This window comes from Drosophila guanche, unplaced genomic scaffold, assembly GCF_900245975.1.
Source record: "Drosophila guanche unplaced genomic scaffold, DGUA_6, whole genome shotgun sequence".
In the NCBI taxonomy this organism is placed as follows: domain Eukaryota; kingdom Metazoa; phylum Arthropoda; class Insecta; order Diptera; family Drosophilidae; genus Drosophila; species Drosophila guanche.
Window position 1 is genome coordinate 1,910,593 of NW_022995749.1, and position 21,510 is coordinate 1,932,102.

General features: G+C 44.6%; 7 protein-coding genes and 1 long non-coding RNA gene across 18 annotated transcripts in view; 3 read left to right on the forward strand and 5 right to left on the reverse strand.

Annotated features, from left to right (window-relative positions):
* LOC117585563 (tyrosine-protein phosphatase 99A) overlaps positions 1–2,616 on the forward strand; it is a 109,648-nt gene extending 107,032 nt beyond the window's left edge. For 5 of the 8 annotated variants that reach the window (XM_034275086.1, XM_034275089.1, XM_034275088.1 and 2 more), the window contains one exon: positions 10–1,381. In XM_034275086.1, coding sequence (XP_034130977.1) covers positions 10–1,054 — 1,045 coding nt within the window. In that variant the 3' untranslated portion in view covers positions 1,055–1,381. Of the gene's footprint in view, positions 1–9 lie in introns of all 8 variants that reach the window. The other 3 variants (XM_034275087.1, XM_034275091.1, XM_034275090.1) reach the window with 2 other exon arrangements.
* A 137-nt stretch (positions 2,617–2,753) lies between these two features.
* Positions 2,754–6,132, reverse strand: LOC117585565 (uncharacterized protein C2orf42 homolog). 2 transcript variants are annotated; one of them, XM_034275097.1, is made up of 5 exons: positions 5,183–6,132; positions 4,501–5,124; positions 4,277–4,438; positions 3,958–4,213; positions 2,754–3,041 (listed from the first exon to the last, which is right to left on the reverse strand). In XM_034275097.1, exons 1-4 carry the CDS (start codon positions 6,062–6,064, stop codon positions 3,959–3,961), a joined length of 1,923 nt encoding a protein of 640 aa, XP_034130988.1. In that variant the 5' UTR covers positions 6,065–6,132; the 3' UTR covers positions 2,754–3,041; position 3,958. The 2 variants fall into 2 exon arrangements, with proteins under 2 accessions (XP_034130988.1, XP_034130989.1); XM_034275098.1 differs by lacking the exon at positions 2,754–3,041 and having other exon boundaries at positions 4,072–4,213; positions 4,273–4,438; positions 5,183–6,131.
* Positions 6,133–6,295: 163 nt separating this feature from the next.
* Positions 6,296–7,364, forward strand: LOC117585567 (DTW domain-containing protein 1). Its single transcript, XM_034275101.1, has one exon. The coding sequence runs from the start codon at positions 6,332–6,334 to the stop codon at positions 7,301–7,303; it is 972 nt and encodes a 323-aa protein (XP_034130992.1). The 5' UTR covers positions 6,296–6,331; the 3' UTR covers positions 7,304–7,364.
* On the reverse strand, positions 7,299–7,896 carry LOC117585570 (signal peptidase complex subunit 1). Its single transcript, XM_034275103.1, has 3 exons — positions 7,763–7,896; positions 7,553–7,699; positions 7,299–7,490 (listed from the first exon to the last, which is right to left on the reverse strand). Exons 1-3 carry the CDS (start codon positions 7,784–7,786, stop codon positions 7,368–7,370), a joined length of 294 nt encoding a protein of 97 aa, XP_034130994.1. The 5' UTR covers positions 7,787–7,896; the 3' UTR covers positions 7,299–7,367.
* A 917-nt stretch (positions 7,897–8,813) lies between these two features.
* Positions 8,814–10,262, reverse strand: LOC117585569. The gene is made up of 3 exons (XM_034275102.1): positions 9,567–10,262; positions 9,298–9,365; positions 8,814–9,233 (listed from the first exon to the last, which is right to left on the reverse strand). Exons 1-3 carry the CDS (start codon positions 9,890–9,892, stop codon positions 8,872–8,874), a joined length of 756 nt encoding a protein of 251 aa, XP_034130993.1. The 5' UTR covers positions 9,893–10,262; the 3' UTR covers positions 8,814–8,871.
* Positions 10,263–10,416: 154 nt separating this feature from the next.
* Positions 10,417–11,381, reverse strand: LOC117585571. The gene is made up of 3 exons (XR_004573919.1): positions 11,306–11,381; positions 10,730–11,247; positions 10,417–10,670 (listed from the first exon to the last, which is right to left on the reverse strand). It is a non-coding gene; the product is annotated as an uncharacterized LOC117585571 (long non-coding RNA).
* Positions 11,382–11,873: 492 nt separating this feature from the next.
* On the forward strand, positions 11,874–15,667 carry LOC117585566 (F-box/LRR-repeat protein fbxl-1). 2 transcript variants are annotated; one of them, XM_034275100.1, is made up of 7 exons: positions 11,874–12,099; positions 12,510–12,752; positions 13,706–14,030; positions 14,084–14,702; positions 14,770–14,937; positions 15,005–15,208; positions 15,270–15,667. In XM_034275100.1, the coding sequence occupies exons 2-7, from the start codon at positions 12,672–12,674 to the stop codon at positions 15,403–15,405; spliced, it is 1,533 nt and encodes a 510-aa protein (XP_034130991.1). In that variant the 5' UTR covers positions 11,874–12,099; positions 12,510–12,671; the 3' UTR covers positions 15,406–15,667. The 2 variants fall into 2 exon arrangements, with proteins under 2 accessions (XP_034130991.1, XP_034130990.1); XM_034275099.1 differs by lacking the exons at positions 11,874–12,099; positions 12,510–12,752 and adding an exon at positions 13,213–13,427.
* A 220-nt stretch (positions 15,668–15,887) lies between these two features.
* On the reverse strand, positions 15,888–19,931 carry LOC117585564 (protein TRC8 homolog). Of its 2 annotated transcripts, none has more exons than XM_034275095.1 (7): positions 18,993–19,931; positions 18,258–18,828; positions 17,659–18,199; positions 17,420–17,594; positions 17,001–17,197; positions 16,745–16,936; positions 15,888–16,671 (listed from the first exon to the last, which is right to left on the reverse strand). In XM_034275095.1, exons 1-7 carry the CDS (start codon positions 19,417–19,419, stop codon positions 16,363–16,365), a joined length of 2,412 nt encoding a protein of 803 aa, XP_034130986.1. In that variant the 5' UTR covers positions 19,420–19,931; the 3' UTR covers positions 15,888–16,362. The 2 variants fall into 2 exon arrangements, with proteins under 2 accessions (XP_034130986.1, XP_034130987.1); XM_034275096.1 differs by having other exon boundaries at positions 17,001–17,182; positions 18,993–19,930.
* Between the last annotated feature and the right edge of the window lie 1,579 nt (positions 19,932–21,510).

Consider the following 21,510-nt stretch of genomic DNA (forward strand, 5'->3'; position numbering starts at 1 on the left):
ATTCTTTAGGTACGGTGGGGCGCAGGCGTGCACGTTCTGTGCCATCTCATCGCTGGCCATTGAGATGGAATACTGCAGCACAGCGAATGTATATCAGTATGCCAAGCTGTATCACAATAAGCGGCCCGGGGTGTGGACATCCAGCGAGGACATACGTGTTATCTACAATATACTTTCATTTTTGCCTGGCAATTTGAATCTGCTGAAGCGCACGGCGCTACGCACTGAATTCGAGGATGTGACAACGGCCACGCCGGATCTCTATAGCAAAATATGCAGCAATGGTAATGTTCCACAGCATATCATACTCCAGCAGCAGCAGCTGCTGCAACAACAGCAATACCTACAACATCAGCAACAACAACAACATTTGCAGCTACAGCTGCAACAGCAGCCTCTAGCATTCGCACAAGCACAACCACAACCACAATCACAAAATCAGACCACTCGTAGTCATAGTGAACTAAATGAGACAGCATCCAATTCATCCACCAATACTAATCCCAGCCTCTTACCCATCTCAACGTTGTTACCGCCCACAGTTGTTCCAACATCCATTACATCCACACCACCACCAATATCTCCATCACCATCACCACCCACAGTCCAACTCCAGTCACCACCATCACCACCATCACAGCGAGATATGCCCAGTCCAAGTGGCACTGCAACAACAGGCACTGCATCACCAACATCAACACCGACACCAACCATACTCACTGCATCCCCAACAAATCTAACCCATACTAATGCCAATTTCCATACTGTTACTAATAATGCTGCTCATATGGTGAACACTGAACTTACGCCGATGCTCGATGAACTCGATCTGAACTTTGAACAACATCGACAACAACAAATGCTGGCACTGATGCAACAACAAACGCAACTGCAACAACAATACAACATGCATCCTCATCTCAACTCCAATTCGGTTGGTGAACTGATGAATCCAACAACGCCTGACTCTACAACCACAAACGCAACAACGATGAACAACAATGTCACAACTGTAGCAGCGACAGATGCTCAAAACTTAGATATTGTAGGTTAAACTAAAGATACAATTTAAAATATTTAAAATGAACAGACTCTACAATTACGTATGTATGTATGTATGCATAGGAATGTATTTATTAACATTTAGGTCGTGGAAAGCAAGGCGTTTACCGCATTGTCCAAAAATTATTCATTCGCCTACTAAGCTCATGTTTTATTAATTTTATTTATTTGTGTTTTAGTTGTCTCACTTTCCAAATGTATACTCTACAAACTATTTAAATTATTTACCCTCTTTATAATTTGTGTACACTAGATTTACAGGCGGATTTTACGATTAATATTTTATATATGTATACATTAAGTCACAAGAACAAGAAAATCCAAAAGAAGTCAACTAAAAAAGTAAAGCAAATAGTTTCAAACAGAGAGATCAAAAAACAAACAAAAAAACAGAGTAATTGCAATGCGATATTATGAAAAAGTAGAAAAATGCACAAAGTGAACGGAGTAGAACTATAGTAAAGCAAGTAATTGTCTCATCGTTTACGAGTTTATATACTTTAGGCATAGATACAGGTACATGCGAGGATGTATAATTAATTTATAGTAGTTCATTAATGCAGGTTAATGCTGCACACACACTTGTGCCATGATTTATTAAGCTCCCCATTAGAGCTTCTATTAAAGTACTAACTATTTGTTAATGTACGAGATGATGAAGCACTTTTTGCATTTCAAATTGATTCAGTGTCCGTCCTAGTATCTTTTAACAAACAACTTTTTCTGTTTTCTATCCATAAAAATTTGTTCGAACCTGTTTTTCCATACACATAGAAATAACAAACCAACTTAAGCAAAACCCTAGCTAAAAATTAATTGCGAATTTAGTAGGCAAGAAAACGAATTATTGTCATAGAGTATACAGATTTATCAAGCGCACCTTTGCACGAATCACATCACCCCACAGCCGCAACAACACCCACACATCACTGTATATCCCAACATCCCAATCTCACTCTCTACGAAAGGCACCAAGCACTAGAGCGTCATGTTAAGATTGTAAATAAAACTTTGGCAAATAACTGCTGCAAGAAATCAACTAATTGTAAGCCTCCTTAAGCTATAAATATTGTAAAAACGAATGCAAATCGAGATAAACTAAGTGTAAAACTAAAAAATAAACGCAAGCAAAGTATTATTAAAATATACGACTTATGTGAACTACACGAATGCCACAATTGAAAGAAAAATTCACAAGGAAATATTGTTTCGTTATTTCATTTAATGCATAAGGAGTAACCCTATTGATAGGCCCACACAAAGATTTGGCTCACAGCGTAATTTTATTCTGTACAGTTCATAAAAGTTAGCCTCGGATATAATACGGATAAATGTAGTCCTATCTCTAAAGTATGCACTCTGAATTGCCATAAGTATGCTGTGGCGTGTGAGTTTGTGTGTGTGTGCGATGTGGAACTGAGCGATACTTTTGTATCTGATCTTATAGATGAAAGAGTTCTTTAGTCCCTCTGTCACCAGACACACCCCCACAGCACGTAAAGAGCAAAGAAAATTAGGATATATTTTTACATTTTAGTGTAAAATATTGATCACAAAAAAGGAAGAGAAGGGAAAAAATGTTTTAAAGACTGGTTTTTTGTACACTTTAACTTGAATAAGCATGTATACTTACTGATTATGTAAATTAATGGAGTCAAAGGTATTTCAGTTTTCCTCTAGAATTATCCATGTGTTCGCCCCTCTCGAACGTATGTAGTTAGACTACTGGATGAGTGAGGCTTTTGAATGAGGCCAGGAGGTGGGGGGACAATTCAACGTTTCTAATTTTCAAACAGGATCTTATCGAAGCGAGATCAGGGCCACCTCAATCATTTGTCTGTCACCCTGACACAGTATAGATCGCTCTACATATTAACCAAATAATGACCAATTTTTGTGAGATTCTGTTCCGAAGGCAAACCAATTTAGATTAAGGTAAATTCTCATACTGACAACAGCAATGGTAACAAATGCTTCATCTGTATTATAACAAAAGAATCATAATATTCCGATACCAAAACTTGAGGAACTACGCATTTTAACTGTTAAACACAAGATTAGTAGTACGTAAACTATAAACTATATAAATAAATATTTATATATGTATGAATATGTAAATTTATGGTACGAGTATATGGTATGTGTACATATTGATGTATGCGTTATGCACATGACAGCCAAAGGAAAAGCTTCGTATGCAGCATTGTGAAGAAGCAAAAGATTAAAAAAGACATCACAAAAAACCAAACTGAACGAACTGCACACACTTTTCGAGCAAATGGAAACCTTTCCACGACTAAACTACCTTCACAAAAACAAAACTAAGCAAATTACAAATGAAAACTAATTGAAAAACTACAACAGATTATCTAATTGACGGTGTTATGCAATTTATAAATGTGATGAATGAATGTCAAAGTTAAGCGTAACAAAATTAAAAAAAAAAGAACAAAAAAAATACACGAAATGAAAATATTCGTGAGAAAAAGCTGAATGTAGCGAGAACTTAAGAAGGCATGCCCACGATCTTACAGCTAAGCGTATAGATGATGAATACTCCCCCTTATCCAAAGGAAGACCATAGATTTTAAGGTAATGCCCATGACCCCCCCACACACAGTAAGAGCCATAGAAGATGGGATGACATCTTTCCCAAAGCTTGTAGTGGCGCATTAAGATGGATAAACGAAAATCGCATTGAGGCATTGTCGGTTTATACATATGTATGTATGTCTTGCGATATATATATATATATATATATATATATGTACACTTAAGATAATCGTAAGTTAATGCAAAGTTGAAATGGATGCAAGCGGAAGATTATAGAGCTACTGATAAAAGATACAGAATATGATAAAGCGTAAAAATAAAGAACATCAAATTGCAACTAACATTAGCTGGGTGAGCGTGTTTCCACCGTAAATTCCACAGTCATGAGGCCGAAGTGGCTTCGAGGCAACACATCCGGGGTCCAGGATAACAGAATCCCGGTTTCCAACACAATTTTAGCCACCCACAGATTCAGCCTGGTATAAATTTGACGCTTTTTGGGCTGGCCCTGGACCTGTTGCTCGATGGGTGGCCGCACATAAGGCAAAAAGTAACCATCCCTATGACGCTCAAAATAGCTCAAAAGCTGAATTTTAATCTATGGAAGGAAAATATCCACATTAGAGCACTGAAGATACAATTAAGTTTGTTCTTTACCGACGTTAGAGGTGCTGAAGATGCGCGTAACCGTGTGACCAGCTGTGAAATGCCAAACGTATTTGGGCAAGCCCTTGTATTTTCCCGAGGCAATCTTAGCAACCTCGTGGACGGGACGCCTCTTTATGCCAGCACTGAAGCTTTTGCAAAAGTGCGAGAAGGTCTCCTAAAATTTCGACAAAATACGAGCAGCATCAGAATTAGATTGATTTTAGCAATCCAGCTTACCTTGTGCACATTAAAGCTCTGTTGTATGGAGCGTGTCGAGAGCCCTGGCTCGGTGGTGCATACTGGCTCCAGGCAACCATTGAGTAGTTCTATCACATGGTCCAGCCAAGCCGAATAGGCCAACGCTGGCTGCACGTCCGCATCCACACACAGACTTTTGCTGGCCGGCGATGACGGTCTATTGACAATCAAATCACGTTTGGCAGGAAGAGGAGGTTGCTTGCGGCTTGTAACCTCGTCTACGATTTCAGTTGCCTTGATGGTCTTCTTGACCACCGCTATCGCAGGCAGCTCAAGCGAAGGCTGTTGTTCGGCGACAACGGCTGGCATCGTCTCCGAAAAAATGGAAGGAGCGGTAAGTCGGTTGTAGGGCTCACTTGGCAGCTCGATGTCAAGATCTATCTGATTCGTGGGCTGATACTGATCCATTAGCTCGATATTGCAGTCCGTTAGCTGGATGTGCTGCTCCTCTGGCTCGGCGAACAAATCGCAGTTAGATAGGAGCTGCGAATCATTGGCATAGTGGATGAGGGCACTGCTACTGTTGCTGGTGCTGTGGTTGCTTGTGGCTGCCTGCATGCTGTCCAAGTTGAACGCGCCATCGGACAGGTCTGGCAGGGGCAGCTGCAAGATGGAACATTCGCTAAGGTATTCATTATGGTCTGGCTGCACATGTACTTACATCAAGATGATCGCCAAACACAAGTATATCCACCTGTGGATCAAACTCATCGACCATGCTCAGGCTGAGACGTAAATCCTCCTGTGTGCCCTCGCCCAGCGGCGTCTCCAGCCTGGATGGCATCCAAAAGGTCTTTAGGCTGTTGGTGAAGTTGCCATAGACTCGTTTGCCCTGCGGCGAGCTGAGTATACCTGCTAGCACCAACAGCAAGTGATCGCAAATCTCGTCCTGCATGACCAGCGAGTTATCTGGCTCCACAATTATCTTCAGCTTGCGACAGGCACAGGCATTGGTACCCTTCTTGGGGGATACGCCGTTGGCCAGGGCCGTCACATGCAGCCTAGCAGTCGGAAACGAATCCGAGCGCTCGCATTTTACCGCAAAGGTTGTTGCATTCAGACGCTGCACTGCCGGCAGCTGTTCCTGCTCCTCGGCCCACTTGTACTGCTGCCAGAGCTGCTGCTTCTGCTCCTGTCCGATATTTAAATTCCATAGTACCTCCCGCGAAACCTTGTACACCTGAGCCATGGGTATAGCTGATCCAAGCTGTCGGCAAGCCTTCACATGCTGGCAATCGATGCCGCTGGCGTTCCTGCAGGTCTCCACATGGCAGACGGCCTTGCTAGATACCACAGCAGCATTCGGCTGCAGCGATAGAGTAACATCCTGGATCACCACGAAATTTCTAGGTGTCTCTCGCGCCTTAGTGCGCAACGAACAGACGGTTGACCCGGCGCTGAGTGTCACCAGAGAAACCACATCGAGCACATTCTTGTTTTGTGGACAGGCGGCGTTGTTGCAGAGCTGCGCACGATTGCCGTTCATGACTCCACAGCTATTGCACTGGCGGACACCACGCAAGGAGCGAGGGTTTACTTTCATATTACGAAGAGTTGCTCACTTTATGGATTCATTTAATAAATATAAAACATCAGGGGTGCTCGCTTGCAATTGCTTTTCGCGTAAACTGCAGCCCTGGTTGAAAGCAGCTGATTCTCGCAACACATCTGCTGTTTTGTCTTGAAAAAAGCAAACGAATAAATGAACAGCTGTTAGAAACAGACTTTTTCCTAAGGAAAAGTTGGCAGCACTGAAGCCATATCATTTGTGTATTTATTGTTATACTTTTTAATGCGAAAATCCTAGACCATGGCGCACCCCGCTGATGCCCAGACTCGGCAACGAAAGTACCCTTTTATCCACATGCGGATCGCGGACCACACTGTGCTAGACTCCATCGAGGGACGGTACACGTGCCGGCGCTGCAGCCGCTCGCGGAAATTCTTTTGCTACAGCTGCCATATACCAGTGGGGGAGCTGGAGAAGGTGCTGCCCCGCCTAGGGCTCCCATTGCAGATTGACATCATCAAGCACAAGAAGGAGATCGATGGAAAGAGCACGGCCATACATGCTGCCGTACTGTCGCCGGAGCACGTGCGAATTCACACATTTCCCGATATTCCCGACTACCGTCTGGAGGAGGACGTGGTGCTTATCTTCCCCAGTGCCAAGAGTCTCACGGTGCCGCAGCTATTCCATCGAAATGTACAGCTGAAGATCGACGATAACTATGGCCTACCCAAAGGACATCATATGGGCACAATGCTACGCCGTCGCATGGACGAGACAGAGGTTTTGGAGACGCAACCAGAGAACATGCCTAAGCGTAGCTATACGTATGGAAACCTGCCCGTTCGGCGAGCCGTCTTTATTGACAGCACCTGGAACCAGAGTCGCGGCATCTATGCGGATGAACGGGTCAGGGGCCTGCGCACGGTCGTCCTCCAGAACCGTTTGTCGCAGTTCTGGCGTTATCAGCGTGGCAGCCCGCGTTGGTACCTGGCCACCATCGAGGCCATTCATCAGTTTGTGCTAGAAGTCCACGTAAATGCTTGGGGTCTCAATTCCGCCTACCGAGGACTAGACAACCTAGAGATAACCGAGGGCTTCCACCAAGTGGCGGCGCCGCTGACAAGAGATGCCCCGTCGGAGGATGTTCAGCGAGAGTCGCCATACAACGGACAGTACGACAATCTCTTGTATTTCTTTGCCAATATGTATGATCTCATTCACAAGTACTATGACCACAACGATCTGATATCCTATCGACGTCCGATTTAGTATGAGAAGAGAGTGTTTATTATGCGAGGGAAATACAAGTTAAACTTATGTTAGCTTGGAATAGTTATTTCTTTTTCTTTTTGCCCTCATCGCTGGATTCGCCACTCTGTGGCTTGGGCTCCGTGATGACCGGCTTCTGCCATTTCAGCGGATTGTTGCGATAGAAGGGCCATGGCGGAATGGTGATCTGATTGGGTTTCATTTTTGATTAGTACGCAATTAATAAGCTATTGTGAGCCAATGGCTTACCAGTGAGGACAACAGGAAGCCCACTCCCAGGACATAGACCGTCTGTGAGAACTGCTGCACAATCGCTCCGTAGATCAGGCCCACAACGCCGAATAATGTGATGATGAGACGTGACCAGAGCTCAGCCTTGCCTTGGCCCACAAAGTCCTGCGCAGGGCGGAGATAGTTTAGTGAAAACTAGGATACAAACTCTCTGACCATTACACCTACCATATGCGTTGGTATTTCCAGCATGTTTTATTAGGTTTTCTCCCTTGAACTTAATATTTTTCACGTAAACAAATTCGGTGAGGCACGTCAGCAGCAGTGGTTTTATCGATATACCGAATATATACCGATATACTTTTTAAAATATACCGAAAAAACCCACTTAGTCCACTTAACCCCCCCCCACCCACTAACCAAATAGTATGGTCACTAACCAATAGTATAGTATAACCAAATAATATAGTATAGTGGTTACTTTCAATTTTAGGTAAAATTATTTTCGAGTCAAACTGCAAGCACGTGGGGAAAATAACCTCTACGCCAGGTAAGTATTGGAGCAAAGCTGTAACCAAGTTACATATTACGACGTGGCGATTTCCCCCTTGAAAGGCGGGTGGCCAAATAATTCCCCTCTACCTAAGGGTAGAGCGGTAACTTAAAACCTCAAAAAAAAAAAAAAAAAATAGTATAGTGGTTAATGGTTATACTATACTATTTGGTTAGTGGTATAACTATACTATTTAGATAGTGACTTAACCCCACCATATTTAAACAAATTTTCAAGCAAAAAAAAAGACCGCTGGTAATAACAAATAGGAGTTAATACCACTCGTTAGTGCAGGCGCCAATCAAAGACGGAACCAGCATCCGGAACCAGACTCAGTTCTAGCACTGTTTTGAGCTAATTGCTATCCCTGTTTAATATGTCAAAAATAAAATTAGTTTTAATCCACAGGGTCACCGACAGTCCTCTAAACATCTGAAGATCGGAAAGAGAGATTCACTTATTTGTTCATTTGGACTCTTTGTCAATATAAACCAATTAAGAAGAAATCATAAAAAGTCGATTCAGGTTACTTTAAAATATATTTTAGTATTTAGTATAAACTTGATGTTCATACAATTATTTGTACAATGTGTTTATGGCGGCTTAAGCCGTGGACGTTGCAGTATGTTTTCAACTAATAAATAAGTGGCGTTTGGGTAAAACTATGTTTAAATATGTATAATGGTGCGAATGTGCGTTGGGAATGGCTCCGTTTTTGATTTGTTATGCGTCATGTTGATCGCTGTTGATACTTCTTATCAGCTCTTTAGCTGTGCTCCTCTTCTCAAACCCTGGCAGCCCTGGTGCGTCGCAGGTGGACAATGTTGATCACACAAATGGACAGCCAGGCGAAAAGGGCCAGCCAGGAAAAGATCAATGTGAAGTACAGACAGGCAGCGGTGTTGATGCGTCCATAGCGACGCCGCTCATAGGAGATGCTTTCCACTAGAAAGTCCATGAAATCGAATATGGCTGCGCACGACAGACGCGACTTGAGCACGGGCACAATATTTCCCACCCCCTGGATCTCCTTCAGCAAAGACTCGCGGTACTGCTTGCATGTCACCTCGAATCCATCCGTAAATACTGAGGCGTAGATCAGCTGATAGATGGCCATGATCACCGAAATGACGGTGGCAGGAAGCCCTGAAAAAAGGACAAATCTAGTGGATATATTCGTTTTGGGATCCGTTGTTGGCAAAGCACTCACAGTAGTAGGGGGAGAGACCATCGGGAGTTAGATCGGATTCAGTGGTGACTACAATCATGTCGCCGGATCTATATAGGGGGTTGGGCGGCACAGAACGAAACGAAATTTTAAGAAACTAATTGAAATGGTTGAAAAGCATTAGTTATTCGCCTGGCAGAAGCGTATACGGCATCTTCCATTAGCATAAGACCTAATTAGTGGATTGTTTGGAGCTATTGCTGCCGATTAACCCACTTGACCCCCAGACACACTCGAATTAGAACACTCACCGCTGCCGAATGGTGCTGGTGCCCACTTTGCGCTGACCCTTCCCAATGCACATCCGATAGCCATGGTAGATACCCAACACCACTGCGAAGATCAGGGGCAGCAGCAGTCCGTAGGTGGCATAGTGGCAGTAGGCGATGTTCCCGCCCTCAAAGCTGTTGTAGGTGCTGCGGCTATGCAGCACGCAGCCGCAGTTTGTGTCAGGACAGGCGTTCAGTACGTAACGCCAATGTGACCATGCCACCGCCGAGGTGATGCAGCAGATCACAGAGGACACGATCGCAAAAGGATAAAGATAGGAGAGCGAACGCTCCGCTGAGTACGACATCTTGGGTCTGGGCCTGATCGTGAATTAAGCTAATTTAAGTTGCTTCAAGAAATCTTGCTGTAATTCAAATTTGTTTATGTGGAATGCAAAGCATTGCCCGCACACATACACAAGTCTCTCTCACGCTCTCTTGGGCGTCGCACGAACACACACACAATGACTCAAACGCGCACTGCACCCAAATATAAACATAAAATCAATTGTAATGTTTGGATTATTAAGCCCGATGCGCGATGAGTTTTTTTAATGGATTAATTAACTTGATATTCCGGCATTAAAATTGTGTGTTTCGGTTTTTTGGTGTGGTTTTTTGATTCCAACTTCTCATACAACTTTGGTACAAAACGTTGCGTTTCTGGCTTACAGTGTGTCCCTCATAAAAATACTGGAATAGACGCGATCATGTTCAAACTATACCGTAAATATACCGATGAAAATAAAATGCCTAAATTTTGATTTTCGAATCAAGATTAAGAGCTAGATAGGACTCTCAGCGATAAAACTAAAATTTTATTTGACTCATTAATCACGTCTCAACAAATTATTTTATTTAGATGACACCTTTCTATTGGGTAGAATATAAGAAAGGTGAGAAAAATATCTCGGATTTCTTGTTTATATTTTCATCGATGTAGACATCGATGATTTTCAATATTTCTTGGCTTGTGATTGCCGTACACAAAATCGAAGTTTCTGCACCGTCCTGATCAATGCGGACAACATGTCCACCTGTATTCCATCCCTATTTCTACCCAAGGGTAGAGCGGTAACATAAAACCTCAAACAAAAAAAAAACCTAAATCACCAAACCAGAGACGGCCATCGTTCCTCACTTACCTCTTGGTACGATCGGGTCAAGTGGAAACATTTTGTCAAAAAAGGTTCGCGAAAGTTTAAAAACAACATCCACCCACATTTCAGTGAAATTCTCCCTCTGGGAGTAGTTGGTCTAAGGCTCGTACTCTGAGTATTCAACTTCGGCAAAATGAAGCGCCCCCATCTCCTCGTATGTGGTGCCATCACCCGAATAGCCTTTGCGCCAATATGGGGGAGGGGGATCGTCTGGTGGGCTTGGACTGGGGTACTTCCCTCAACCCTCGTCACCAGCACAATCAGAAGTATAGCCACACAGAGACTTCCGATTGGCAGTGTTTAGTCCATATTTGGCTGTTTTCGCTTTCTGGAGCAAATCGCCATATTTTTAGTCACTGAATCTTTGGATTCCATAATTTTACAATCTGATATTATGTCTTGGGTTATTTTCTTTATATACTGCCGACCTCCAATTTCTTTCTTTCATTTAGCGAATACCAAAAAAGCAAACTTATGTATTAATACCAAACGACGACTAATAGCTAATTATCCGTGGGAAAATTATCAAATGACTTCTTCATGCTCGTACGCAACACTCACCAAACCTATAGGCAGAGCATCCTTGGATGCAATTAACATTTAATTTTGATATTGAAATTTTTCAAAAGTTCTTAATATCAAATGAGGTGCAAGTTTAGGTTTATTTATATTAAAACCTAGTATAACAGTTAAGTCAAAAACTACTTAGCTCTTATTCAATGGATCACGTCAAGGGGGCCTGCCCGCACAATGTAATGGTATCTTCATTGCACCATTGTCCATTACTGTTCTTACGTCTTTCCTTACGTGGTTTCAGCTCGCGCGCTAAATTCAAATTTTACAGCACCCAAACGCTACAATTCGAACCGGATTGCAATGAAAGAAGTGTGTGTGTGTGTGTGCCACCACTCGAAACTGCATGGCCGTGGGCCAATTGTCAACAAAAACATTTCAGAATCGGCCGGCTGTAACAAATGATGCTTGCAGTCGCCATGCTCTATGATCAGACCGTTCCTCCATCACCTCCATTCCCCCATTCCGACCAGGCAGATTTTTGGCAAAACCATTTTCCGCGGACGCCTGCATTTTCTCAGTTACCAGAGAGTTGTGGAGCAGTCCACTACGCGAAACACGCCTCAATGTAAATACGGATCCCTGCAGCAGCCACATTGCCAGTAATTTTCTGTCAAAGTCAATTCAACAAAAGTGTAAACACAGTTGCAAATTGCCAAGTAATTCCCTCCCACATTGTGGCGAAGGTAACGAAATTACGGTGATTGCTGAACTGCAGACTGCAGCGCCGATTCATCTGCAGAGCCCACAAAACCAACTATAAATAGACCACTGCCCAAAGGGTACGACAAATTGCATGTGTATTCTCAAAAAGAACGAGAAATTTGCATAATTTGCCATAGTTGAGTGCAGTGCAGTGGGAAAATTGTCTAATTTGATAACTGAAAATTGCGGTAAAAAGTAATTAATTAATGAGAGCGTGCCGCACTTTTGCTACATGTTCGTTTCGTTTATTTATAAAGTACCTAACAACTTTGTTTAATCTTTTAACATCATGGGTAACTATATGTCTTATCTTTCTTAGAGAAAATCATATTCTCTATATTGTACAGTACTTTCAAGCCTAACACTGCCTGACGTAACTCTTAAAAAGCGTTTCCTCAAAATACCTAAATGTACCTAAATATATGTACATATGTATGTACGAATGTTTTTGCTTAATTAATTAATATTTGGCCTACTCTACTTATAGACGCATACAATACAACCGACATAAACCTTCCACGGCTTTATATAGAACTTCGCTGTAGAACAAGACATAGGAAATAGAACCGGAAACAGAAATACAAAGAACCACACTCAGACACTTTCCCAGCTGATCCATCCTAGTTATAGCTGAAGTTAAGTTAACCCGATGGATAATTGGAATGTTTTGGCAGCGCAAACAACAGCACAAGCCATTGGACGCGATGACACGGTAGTGAAGACGCGGCTGGTAAGTGGCGTGGGCTGACAGTAAACAAATCAAAACAAACCGATCGATTGTTCATACATATATACATGCATAAACGATCTGCTCTACTCTACTCTACAGTATATGGTATGTATGTATGTATAGAGAAAAGTTAGCAGGCCCCAAACAAACGCATTCCTATGTACTCGTCTGCAGCCAAAACTATGTAGGTGTTGGTGCATGAGTGCGTAAATGAGCAACTGGGTGTTGTCTGGGGGGCATCCTCGCTAGAGCTGTTTCGCCTGAGCCAATTTCTCCTCTCTCTCCCTCGCTGTCTTACTCTCTCTCTCTCTCTCTCTCTCTGTGGCTCTGTGCGATCGTTACTAGCACTCATGTATAGACTATTAATAGGAACCCGCTGTCGGTGGTGGCGCAGGTTCTCTTGAGCCGATTGCCTGACGGGTCTTTTGGAGATTTCGATTGTGGTTCCTTCTCGCAGTAGCGCGAAAGTAGCTCGGTCCGACGGACTCGCAATAGACAGAAAAACAACAGACCACGTAGTGTTCATCCGCGCATATAATATATTTTATATAAGCAAGTGACAACCTATATACCTGAGCAATGGATATATCCACGGATATCTGGGGTCAGCTGGCCGTCGAGGCATCCCAAGTCTATCTGTCCGATGGCACAGTTCGCAGTCCCTTTGCTGATACGGTACAATGAGTTTGGGGAGAATTTGTCACCTTATCCGCTCTTTCTTTATCTATTGTAAGACTGTGCAACAAAACGGACACCTTTTTTCCTATGTATCTAATTCACCCTGTTTGGGCTGCAACTCGAAGTTGTTCTGTCACATGCCAGCAGAATTACAGAAGATTATCTATGGGTCAAATGTTTGTTGTCAAGTTTATTTAGATCGATAAAGAGAGATGTAAATAGAGAGTGCAATTATTGAAATAACTAAAACATATTTTATACCAAACCTGTGACAGACCATCGAGAAGCTGCCCGATAAGGTGCTGCTGCACATCTTTTCGTATCTGTCGCACAGAGAGATCTGTCGCCTGGCTCGGATTTGTCGTCGCTGGCGTCAGATTGCATATGACACGCGACTCTGGAAGAATGTGTCCCTCAGGCCGGAGGTGTCGGGTTTACACGTGGGCTCCCTGGAGATGCTCCTCCAGCTGATATCGGTAAGATTCGGCCCGACTCTGCGGTACATTGAACTGCCCATCGAGCTGATCACACACACGGTCCTCCACGAACTCTCCGGCAAGTGTCCCAATTTGACGCACATGCTGCTGGACTTCTCCACGGGTAGGTCAAGCAAGTGGCGAGGGACTGACTCAACTCTTTTATCCACCTTTTAGCCATGCAGCTTCACGATTTCAGCGAGATGCAGACATTCCCCACCAAGCTGAGGTATATGTGCATCTGTTTGTCTGAGGTCATCTTTATGGAAGGTTTTATGCGAAAAATATACAACTTCATCAATGGCCTGGAGGTGCTCCACCTTATTGGCAGCTACGAGAAGTGCGAGGAGGATGAGGAGGAGATCTACGAGGTCATCAATGTGCACAAGCTCAAGTCTGCGACGCCCAATCTGCGCGTAATCAATCTGTACGGTATCAATTTCATTGATGACTCCCACATCGATGCCTTCAGTTCCAACTGCATCCAGCTGGAGTGCCTGGCCGTCAACTTTTGCAACAAGGTCACCGGATCCACCCTCAAGACCCTCATCCAGCGCTCCAAGCGGCTGACCTGTCTGCTCATGAATGGCACCAGCCTCAAGTCAGAGTTTGTGATGCAGGCGGAGTGGGACAAGTGCGCCCTCCAGGAGCTAGATATCACCGCCACGGATCTCTCGACTGAGTGCCTGGTGGACATGCTGACGCGTATACCCAGCCTGAAGTTCCTCTCAGCCGGACAGATCAATGGCTTCAACGACAGCGTTCTCAAGCTCTGGATGGAGTCGGGAAATACCAGGTGATACCACAGTAGTGAAATCACAGTAGTTGCTCGTGACGACGCTCATGCGATGTTTCCATCTTAGACCTCTCATTTCTCTGGACATGGACTCCTCGGACAACATCACCGATGAGGGATTGCTAAAGTTCCTGCAGCGTCACGGCCATCAGCTCAGTGCTTGCTGCCTTTCGGGCATGCCACACATCACGGATCAGCTGTGGATGAGCATCCTACCTCTGCTGGGCAACTGCAAGTATGAAAATCTCAATATCCATCCAATAAAATGTACAGGGCCTCATGCTATTTCGGTCGCCTTCCAGAATCATTGTCATGGGTACGGCGGAGAAGCTCGGGGTGAATATCCATGTGGATCAGCTTATGGACACCATTGCTTCCAACTGCGGCAACCTGGAGCGTCTCGAACTGCGCTGGGATCCTGACAATCTCCGTTTCTCAGACAAGAGCCAAAAGGCCATCGATATTTTGCGCGTCAAGTGCCTTAAATTGCGCTGCATGGTTCTCAGGTGAGTTCAAGGTCTTCTCTTGACACCCTGAATGACTCTCACCCACTAATTCTGTCCACAGCGATGGCCGCTACTATGAGACCGTCAAGGCAAACTTCGAGCGTGCCGATCGCATCACTGTAGTTCGCACCACGACCTGCTGCCGGGTCTCTCCCTATCATCTACTGCGCAACTACAACGATTTGATCTTTAACTGAAGTGCAGTGGACAGGATATGATCCATCTATGTTAATTATTTTGTGCAAGTCCTAGTCATGTCTCCATCTTATGGCTGTAAAACACACGGTAGTTGTGTTGGAGGTGGCTCTCCAAAGGATATTTCTAGTCAAAAAAGTCAATAGTTTCTGTGTGTGTTTTTCGCTTATATTATATTGTGTTTTGTTGTTATCTGTATTTTCCGCTTCTTTCTTTTGATTAAATTAAATCTAAATAAACGTACATAGGTAATTGAAACAAAAACAAGAACAAAATATTTGCTTATTCAACTTTTCTTTTCGTAATTACAAAATTATACAACGTAAGTTTTGCGTTTTCCTCAAACTTTCTCTCTGTGCTGATATCTTCGTTCGCACTCCTGCTCTCTTGGCTTACCTCGTTCGCGTTTTTAACTAACTTTTACTTGGTAACTTGATTAAATCATTTTCAGACTTCCCCACATACATAAATGTTATTTCTTTACTGATGGTTTTGTTTTTTTGTTTGTTTTTTTTTACACTGTTTTATCCGCTGCAGAACTTAGGTCTAACGTTTTTTTGTGTGTTTCAACATTTTTGGATCAACTTTTTACCATAAACTTAACGTACATAGATCTCTAATTCCAATTTCGATCTCGTCTCGATCAGCTCTCTATTATATGCATGGTATATAATTTAGTTAAGCATGGCTGTATGTTTTTATATATATATGTGTTTATGTGTGTGTGGGTGTGCTTATGTCGTGTGTGTGTGGATCAAAAGTGTGTGTGTGTGTGTGTGTGCTTGTGTTATAGGAATAGATTGCTTTTAAACGTATGAAGAAGCTCTTCGTCACTAGACAGATTCGCGTTTTTTTTTTACATAAGTACACTAACACACAGAACAATTCAAGTGGTAGATAGATAGACAGATAGATAGAAGGTACGCGAGCAATCCACGATCCGATCAATCCCTTATCGCTCACTGTTGGTCCTGGGTCACGCGGAAAATGTGCGTCGTACTACTGGCCGCCGCTGTGGCCACAGCCGCAGCCGCTGACGTGGCCGACGGTGTTGGGGGCTGGTTGGAAGCTGTGATGTAGCTCGCATTGCTGCTGCTGGAAGAGACCGAGGCTGTTCGTGCCTCAGCAGCAGCGGCTGCTGCCTCGGCAATGGATTCCGCAGATTCCATCGCGGAATTGGAGGTGGAGGCGGTTGTGGAAGCTTCGGACGCCTCGGCAGGGAGGCTCCTCTCCGGTGAGCGGCGTGTGGATCCAGCGTTGTTCGCATCCTATGTAGGCAAATCAAAATAAGAGTAAGCCCCACAATATATGTATTTCGCTGAGCAGCAAGGAACAACTTACGTCTCGGGGATACACGCGCTCTGCTTGATCAGCCTCCGCTGGTTCGGCATCAGGCACATTTTCCTCGGCCTTCTCCGTGTACATCATTATCTCATGGCACAACGGGCAGCGATCCTGGACATACAGCCATTTACGCAAGCAGACGCCATGGAAGAAGTGGCGGCAGCGCGTAATCTTGGCCGAATACATTTCCTATTGGGTGGGAGAGCAGTCTTGAGCTTAGGGAAGGATTAGTTGGAATAAAAGTAGCAATCACCTGATAGCAAATGGCGCAAACATCGTCGAACGCTTGGAGCTGGGCCGGTGTTGCCTCCGGTAGGGACGAGATCTTGTGCACGGCCGAACGTCGCTTCATGAACACCGACCAGCCAGCTCGGGCCTCGCACCAGATATTGAAATAGGCATGGATGCACATCATGATGGCTCTGATGGCGCCGCCTGTAGCATTTTGGGCTATCAAGTTATAGTTATCGATACACAAAATCAACCAAATAAAAAGATTACATGCACACACATAACAAAAATGTGGACCCATGACAAGGACAAGATGATGGAAACTGATACATACTACTGCACAATTCACAGTAATACAAAAATGGCAATTTAATATTAAATGGATGGATTAATGTGCTCATGTGTCGATGTAATTTGAAATGAAACGAAGCTGACACTTACCCGACTCGAAGACCAGTATCCAGGCGCCGTTTATGAACAGTAGTATGCCGAAACAGAATTCCACGGAATTGCCAAAGGCACGCACATAGTACAGATAGTCATCAAGCTTCTCCCAGAAGAACTGACGGCGGGCGTCTAGCAAGAACAGTGTGTACGTGGCCAGCGAGACGAGCACCTGCAACGGGAAATCATTTTGTAATGAATGCAATGGCAGAGCGGCAACCTTTTAGATCACATACCTTGACAATCACTTCCACCGAGAAGGCGGTGACAGCCAACAGCCATGTGGAAATGGAGCGCTGTAACCATAAGTAGTACAGCAATGAAACGGGCGTCACAACGAGGAATGCGCAAACGGTGAGGGCCCGCGCGTGTCGTTTCCGTGAAGGATTTCGTGCCGCACTCAACGACATAAGTATGGGCGAGACGATGTTGTGCAAGAAGTGCAGCAGGGCGGTCATCAGAAGACATAGATTGCGACACAAACGCACAAATCGCTTCTCCGGCGACAGCGATGTGAGTCCAGTCTGCAGGGCTAGAATGTAAAAGAGCACTGCAGAGACGGTGCCAAGCGATTTCTCCTCATCATTGTCGTAGGTCATCAAAAACCACTGAAAGCCTCTGCCAATGTAGTGGCATATCATGGATATGACCCCCGTCATGCCCAGTACGGCGGTCAGTGTTTCGCAGCCATCCACCAGCAGCTTTTCGATTGCCGGAAACAATTGCAAGGGCTCATTGGAATCGGCGATGGCCAGGGCATAGCCTCCCTGAATGATTCTGTAAGGAGAGATTCACATTAGACGAAATGAACGTTCAAAGTAAGTTCAGATCTTACCGGATTGTCCAAAACACACGCAGGACATTTGGCACATTCAGTCGCTGCCACTCGTTCTCTATCAAGGCGGAAAGGCCAAAGTTGGACACAAAGTTCATGGCATATTGGTAGCCATTGTACACAGTGCGACTGGCCTCCATGGCGCTGTACATCATCGTGATTAGCGTAAGGATGACGGGCGTTGTGCCGGCTATCGCGGGCAGAAGTTCCACTACATGCGGTGGCAGCGGCAGCATGGCAATCAGAATGGGACTAGTGAATATAATGGGCATCGACTTCTGCAGCAGTTCGTATCTCGGTCCAAGGTGTATGTATGCAAAGAGCATGCCCATGAACCACTGCGCCATGACGTGCGGCGCCAGCGACATGATCACCCCGCCCGAGTCCAGTAACCTCGTCGTGTTCAGAGACATCAGGTCCTCCAGTATGCAGGGACTTTGCTCCATTAGCGCCAGGGCGCTCACATTTGACCAGTAGGAGAGGAACGTGAGTCCGAGGGAAGTGAGAAACATGTACACCATCACCAGGTGCCGCGTCCACAGCATGAAAATGCAAGCGGCGGATAGGAAACCTGAAGCAATCAAATCAGTAAATGAACATTTGTGTTTTGAGCATTCGCCCGAGGTGCGCACGGGTGCAAAGTACGTCCGATAAGGTATTCTGGGCTAGCTAGAGAACCCGAACCCTTACTATAGAGCCCACCACCACCTTCTATAGTTGCCCCAGTCCACTTACCGAATATGCAAATCATGAATTTGACCGTCGTTATGCTGAGGACATCCGCCAGCGTCTCATCGTGCGACAACTCAGACATGAGGGAGTTGAAGCCCGTGCTGAGCATCCCATTCGTCATCGCCTTTTTGGAGGCATTATCGATGGTCTGTTCGAGCGGGCTGGCGGTGGGGGTCATGGAACTTTGGGCCTCATCGCCCAATCCCAAGAAAGCTTTGAGGGCGGCGAATGCCTCGGCAGCTGCACCCGGAGTACCTGCATCGGCTAGAAAACCCACATCCTCTGCGACTGGCGACTGCGGCGGGCTGGTGTCCGGATAGAATCGTGTGGGCAAGCCCATGCCAATCTTCAGTATCTCGTCGATGACCAGCACGGGCGGCACCCGCATCATCACATCTACCAGGCCCAACACCTTAGTGCGCATGGACATGGCTCGGCTCTGGCTCGTCTGCTCTGCGGCGTTTGTGGCTGACGCGACGTGACTCTGCACTAATCGGCTCCGCTCCGTCCGCCCGTCTATTCGACGAAGCGTTCGATGATCGGCAGTTCTCTCTTCAATATCTATGTACCTTCCCCAAGCGATGGCTCACGCATTTGGATGTGATTGCTGTTTGCTCTGCTGGTTTCGGCCGATTTCTGTTGCTCTAACTGGTGGCTGGTGGCTGGCCTTCGTCTTGGATTTCGTAAAAAGAATAAGTGCACAGGTGTGTGTATGTGTATGCACTGGAAGGGGGTAGAGGCAAAGCAGGTGGTAACGTTAAGGTTTTTCCTTCGGATATTTTTTCTTCGCACACAAATATTGCTGCTCGTTGGGTTGGGGTTTTTCCCTCGCTGCTGCTCCGTCCCTCACTCGTGGACACCACAACTACCCTTGGCAAAGGTGTTTTTTTGCGTTTGGGTTTGGGTTTTCTTTCGATTTTGCCCGAACTTTACACTTTTTCACTTTGGTTTTGTTTTTTGTTTGTTGCTATTTTTTTTTTTTTTGGTATTTAATCGCTACGACGATTAATTTGACCAGGTACTTCAGTTCGATGACAAGGCTGGCGATATTTTCTTGAAAAGGGGTATGTTCGGTGTTGCTGTCGATATTTGTTGATGAGGGCATGCAAGGTGCTGCATTGGAAATGCTCTTATAATTTAAACAATGTGATGCTTAGACAAAAAGTGTGGTCGTGTGTTAAGCGCAGTTCTCAGACACAAAATAGGCTCAGTGGTTTGTGTTTTTTTACAAAATGAAACCCGCTAAAAATATTTTGGGGTTTTGAAAACTGGGCTTAATGGACAAATGAAATTAATGTTCTCATTTTGATGTCTTTTCATATGTAAATATCCCGAACATCTAACAAAATAATACAATTTTATAACATAATTTAATATGATGCTATTACCTTAGAATCCAGAATTTTTAAGAAATTTGAATGTGATTGCGTTTGCGTATGGTTTTCTCCCTCCACTACTGCTTTTGTTCTTCGTTGGCGATAGGTGCAACTATCGTGCGTGCTATCGTCACTCGGCCAGTGCTGCGAAGGGACGTCGGACACAGCTGATATGCTTAGGTGCGCGCGTAAATATGAAATTTCGAATTTTGACCTGGGCTTAACTTAAAAATGGAAGCCAAGTCTGGAGTTTTTGGTTCCTTGGAGTTGTACTAAAAATTAAAATGAAAAATGAAACGAGATCTTATTGTCTATTGGAGTACTGTGACGGCGCCTGCTCCTAGAATTCTTGACTGAAACTCTTATTTCCATGTTTATGCCTGAAAAGTCGTTTTCGTGCCCAACAATGTTTAAAATGCCCTCAGACATGGGTTCTACGAACGATTCTTTGATAAACATTTTCCGCGTTCTTTCAAACAAAATCCTCGAGCTTGGCATTTAATCGACTCGTGCCCGTTTCCATTTCCATTTCCATTCCCAGTCCCAGTCCCAATACCCCGTCTAAATTCCCTTCCAATCCCTGACCGCAGACCTATGGTAGTTTACATGAATTTCCTCAATTGTTCGGTCGGTCATTAACTTTTGCCATTTTGAACTTTAATTGTTGTTCTTGCTTGTTTGTGCCACAAATCCTCACACCACTACACCTTCCCACACCCTCCCGCACCACCCAGACCAGGACCCACCCCGTATGCAAATGCACAAATTGAGGCAACGGCAATGCAGTCGGTACCCCAAGTGCCATCCAAATGTGTGCCCAACGCTCGTAATTATGCGCAATTGTTTAGCGTTTAGCTCAAAAAGTTCACCTCACATAATTGATTTTTCATGCCGCGCCACAAGAATTTTAAACAAACTGCACAGGTCATAACCAACAAGAACAGCAACAGCAACAGCAACAGCAACAGCAACGGGAACAGAACCAAGTCGCGACTGGAAATGGAATGCAAACTCGTATTTGTTTTAGGAAAAACAAAAGGGTATTGGGGATTTTCCTTGAGTTTCCGTTTTAGTTTGTTTTAGAGCCCTAAACCATGATGAATGAAGCATTCCATGTTAGGGCATTTTATAGTCAGTCATCTTGC

Excerpts from the sequence above, each read along its gene's own strand:
- LOC117585565 (XM_034275097.1), bottom strand. The coding sequence starts at position 6,064 with ATGAAAGTAAACCCTCGCTCCTTGCGTGGTGTCCGCCAGTGCAATAGC. Across the intron at positions 5,125-5,182 it reads TGTTTGGCGATCATCTTGAT|CTGCCCCTGCCAGACCTGTC; the intron begins GTAAGTACATGT and ends TCCATCTTGCAG. Across the intron at positions 4,439-4,500 it reads AGAGCTTTAATGTGCACAAG|GAGACCTTCTCGCACTTTTG; the intron begins GTAAGCTGGATT and ends TCGAAATTTTAG.
- LOC117585566 (XM_034275099.1), top strand. The coding sequence starts at position 13,332 with ATGGATATATCCACGGATATCTGGGGTCAGCTGGCCGTCGAGGCATCC. Across the intron at positions 14,031-14,083 it reads GCTGCTGGACTTCTCCACGG|CCATGCAGCTTCACGATTTC; the intron begins GTAGGTCAAGCA and ends TCCACCTTTTAG. Across the intron at positions 14,938-15,004 it reads CCTCTGCTGGGCAACTGCAA|AATCATTGTCATGGGTACGG; the intron begins GTATGAAAATCT and ends GTCGCCTTCCAG.
- LOC117585570 (XM_034275103.1), bottom strand. The coding sequence starts at position 7,786 with ATGCTGGAAATACCAACGCATATG. Across the intron at positions 7,700-7,762 it reads TGGAAATACCAACGCATATG|GACTTTGTGGGCCAAGGCAA; the intron begins GTAGGTGTAATG and ends CGCCCTGCGCAG. Across the intron at positions 7,491-7,552 it reads GCTTCCTGTTGTCCTCACTG|ATCACCATTCCGCCATGGCC; the intron begins GTAAGCCATTGG and ends AAACCCAATCAG.
- LOC117585569 (XM_034275102.1), bottom strand. The coding sequence starts at position 9,892 with ATGTCGTACTCAGCGGAGCGTTCGCTCTCCTATCTTTATCCTTTTGCG. Across the intron at positions 9,366-9,566 it reads ACCAGCACCATTCGGCAGCG|ATCCGGCGACATGATTGTAG; the intron begins GTGAGTGTTCTA and ends CCCCCTATATAG. Across the intron at positions 9,234-9,297 it reads TGGTCTCTCCCCCTACTACT|GGCTTCCTGCCACCGTCATT; the intron begins GTGAGTGCTTTG and ends TCCTTTTTTCAG.
- LOC117585564 (XM_034275095.1), bottom strand. The coding sequence starts at position 19,419 with ATGTCCATGCGCACTAAGGTGTTGGGCCTGGTAGATGTGATGATGCGG. Across the intron at positions 18,829-18,992 it reads ATTCATGATTTGCATATTCG|GTTTCCTATCCGCCGCTTGC; the intron begins GTAAGTGGACTG and ends TGATTGCTTCAG. Across the intron at positions 18,200-18,257 it reads CGTGTGTTTTGGACAATCCG|AATCATTCAGGGAGGCTATG; the intron begins GTAAGATCTGAA and ends CTCTCCTTACAG.
- LOC117585567 (XM_034275101.1), top strand. The coding sequence starts at position 6,332 with ATGGCGCACCCCGCTGATGCCCAGACTCGGCAACGAAAGTACCCTTTT.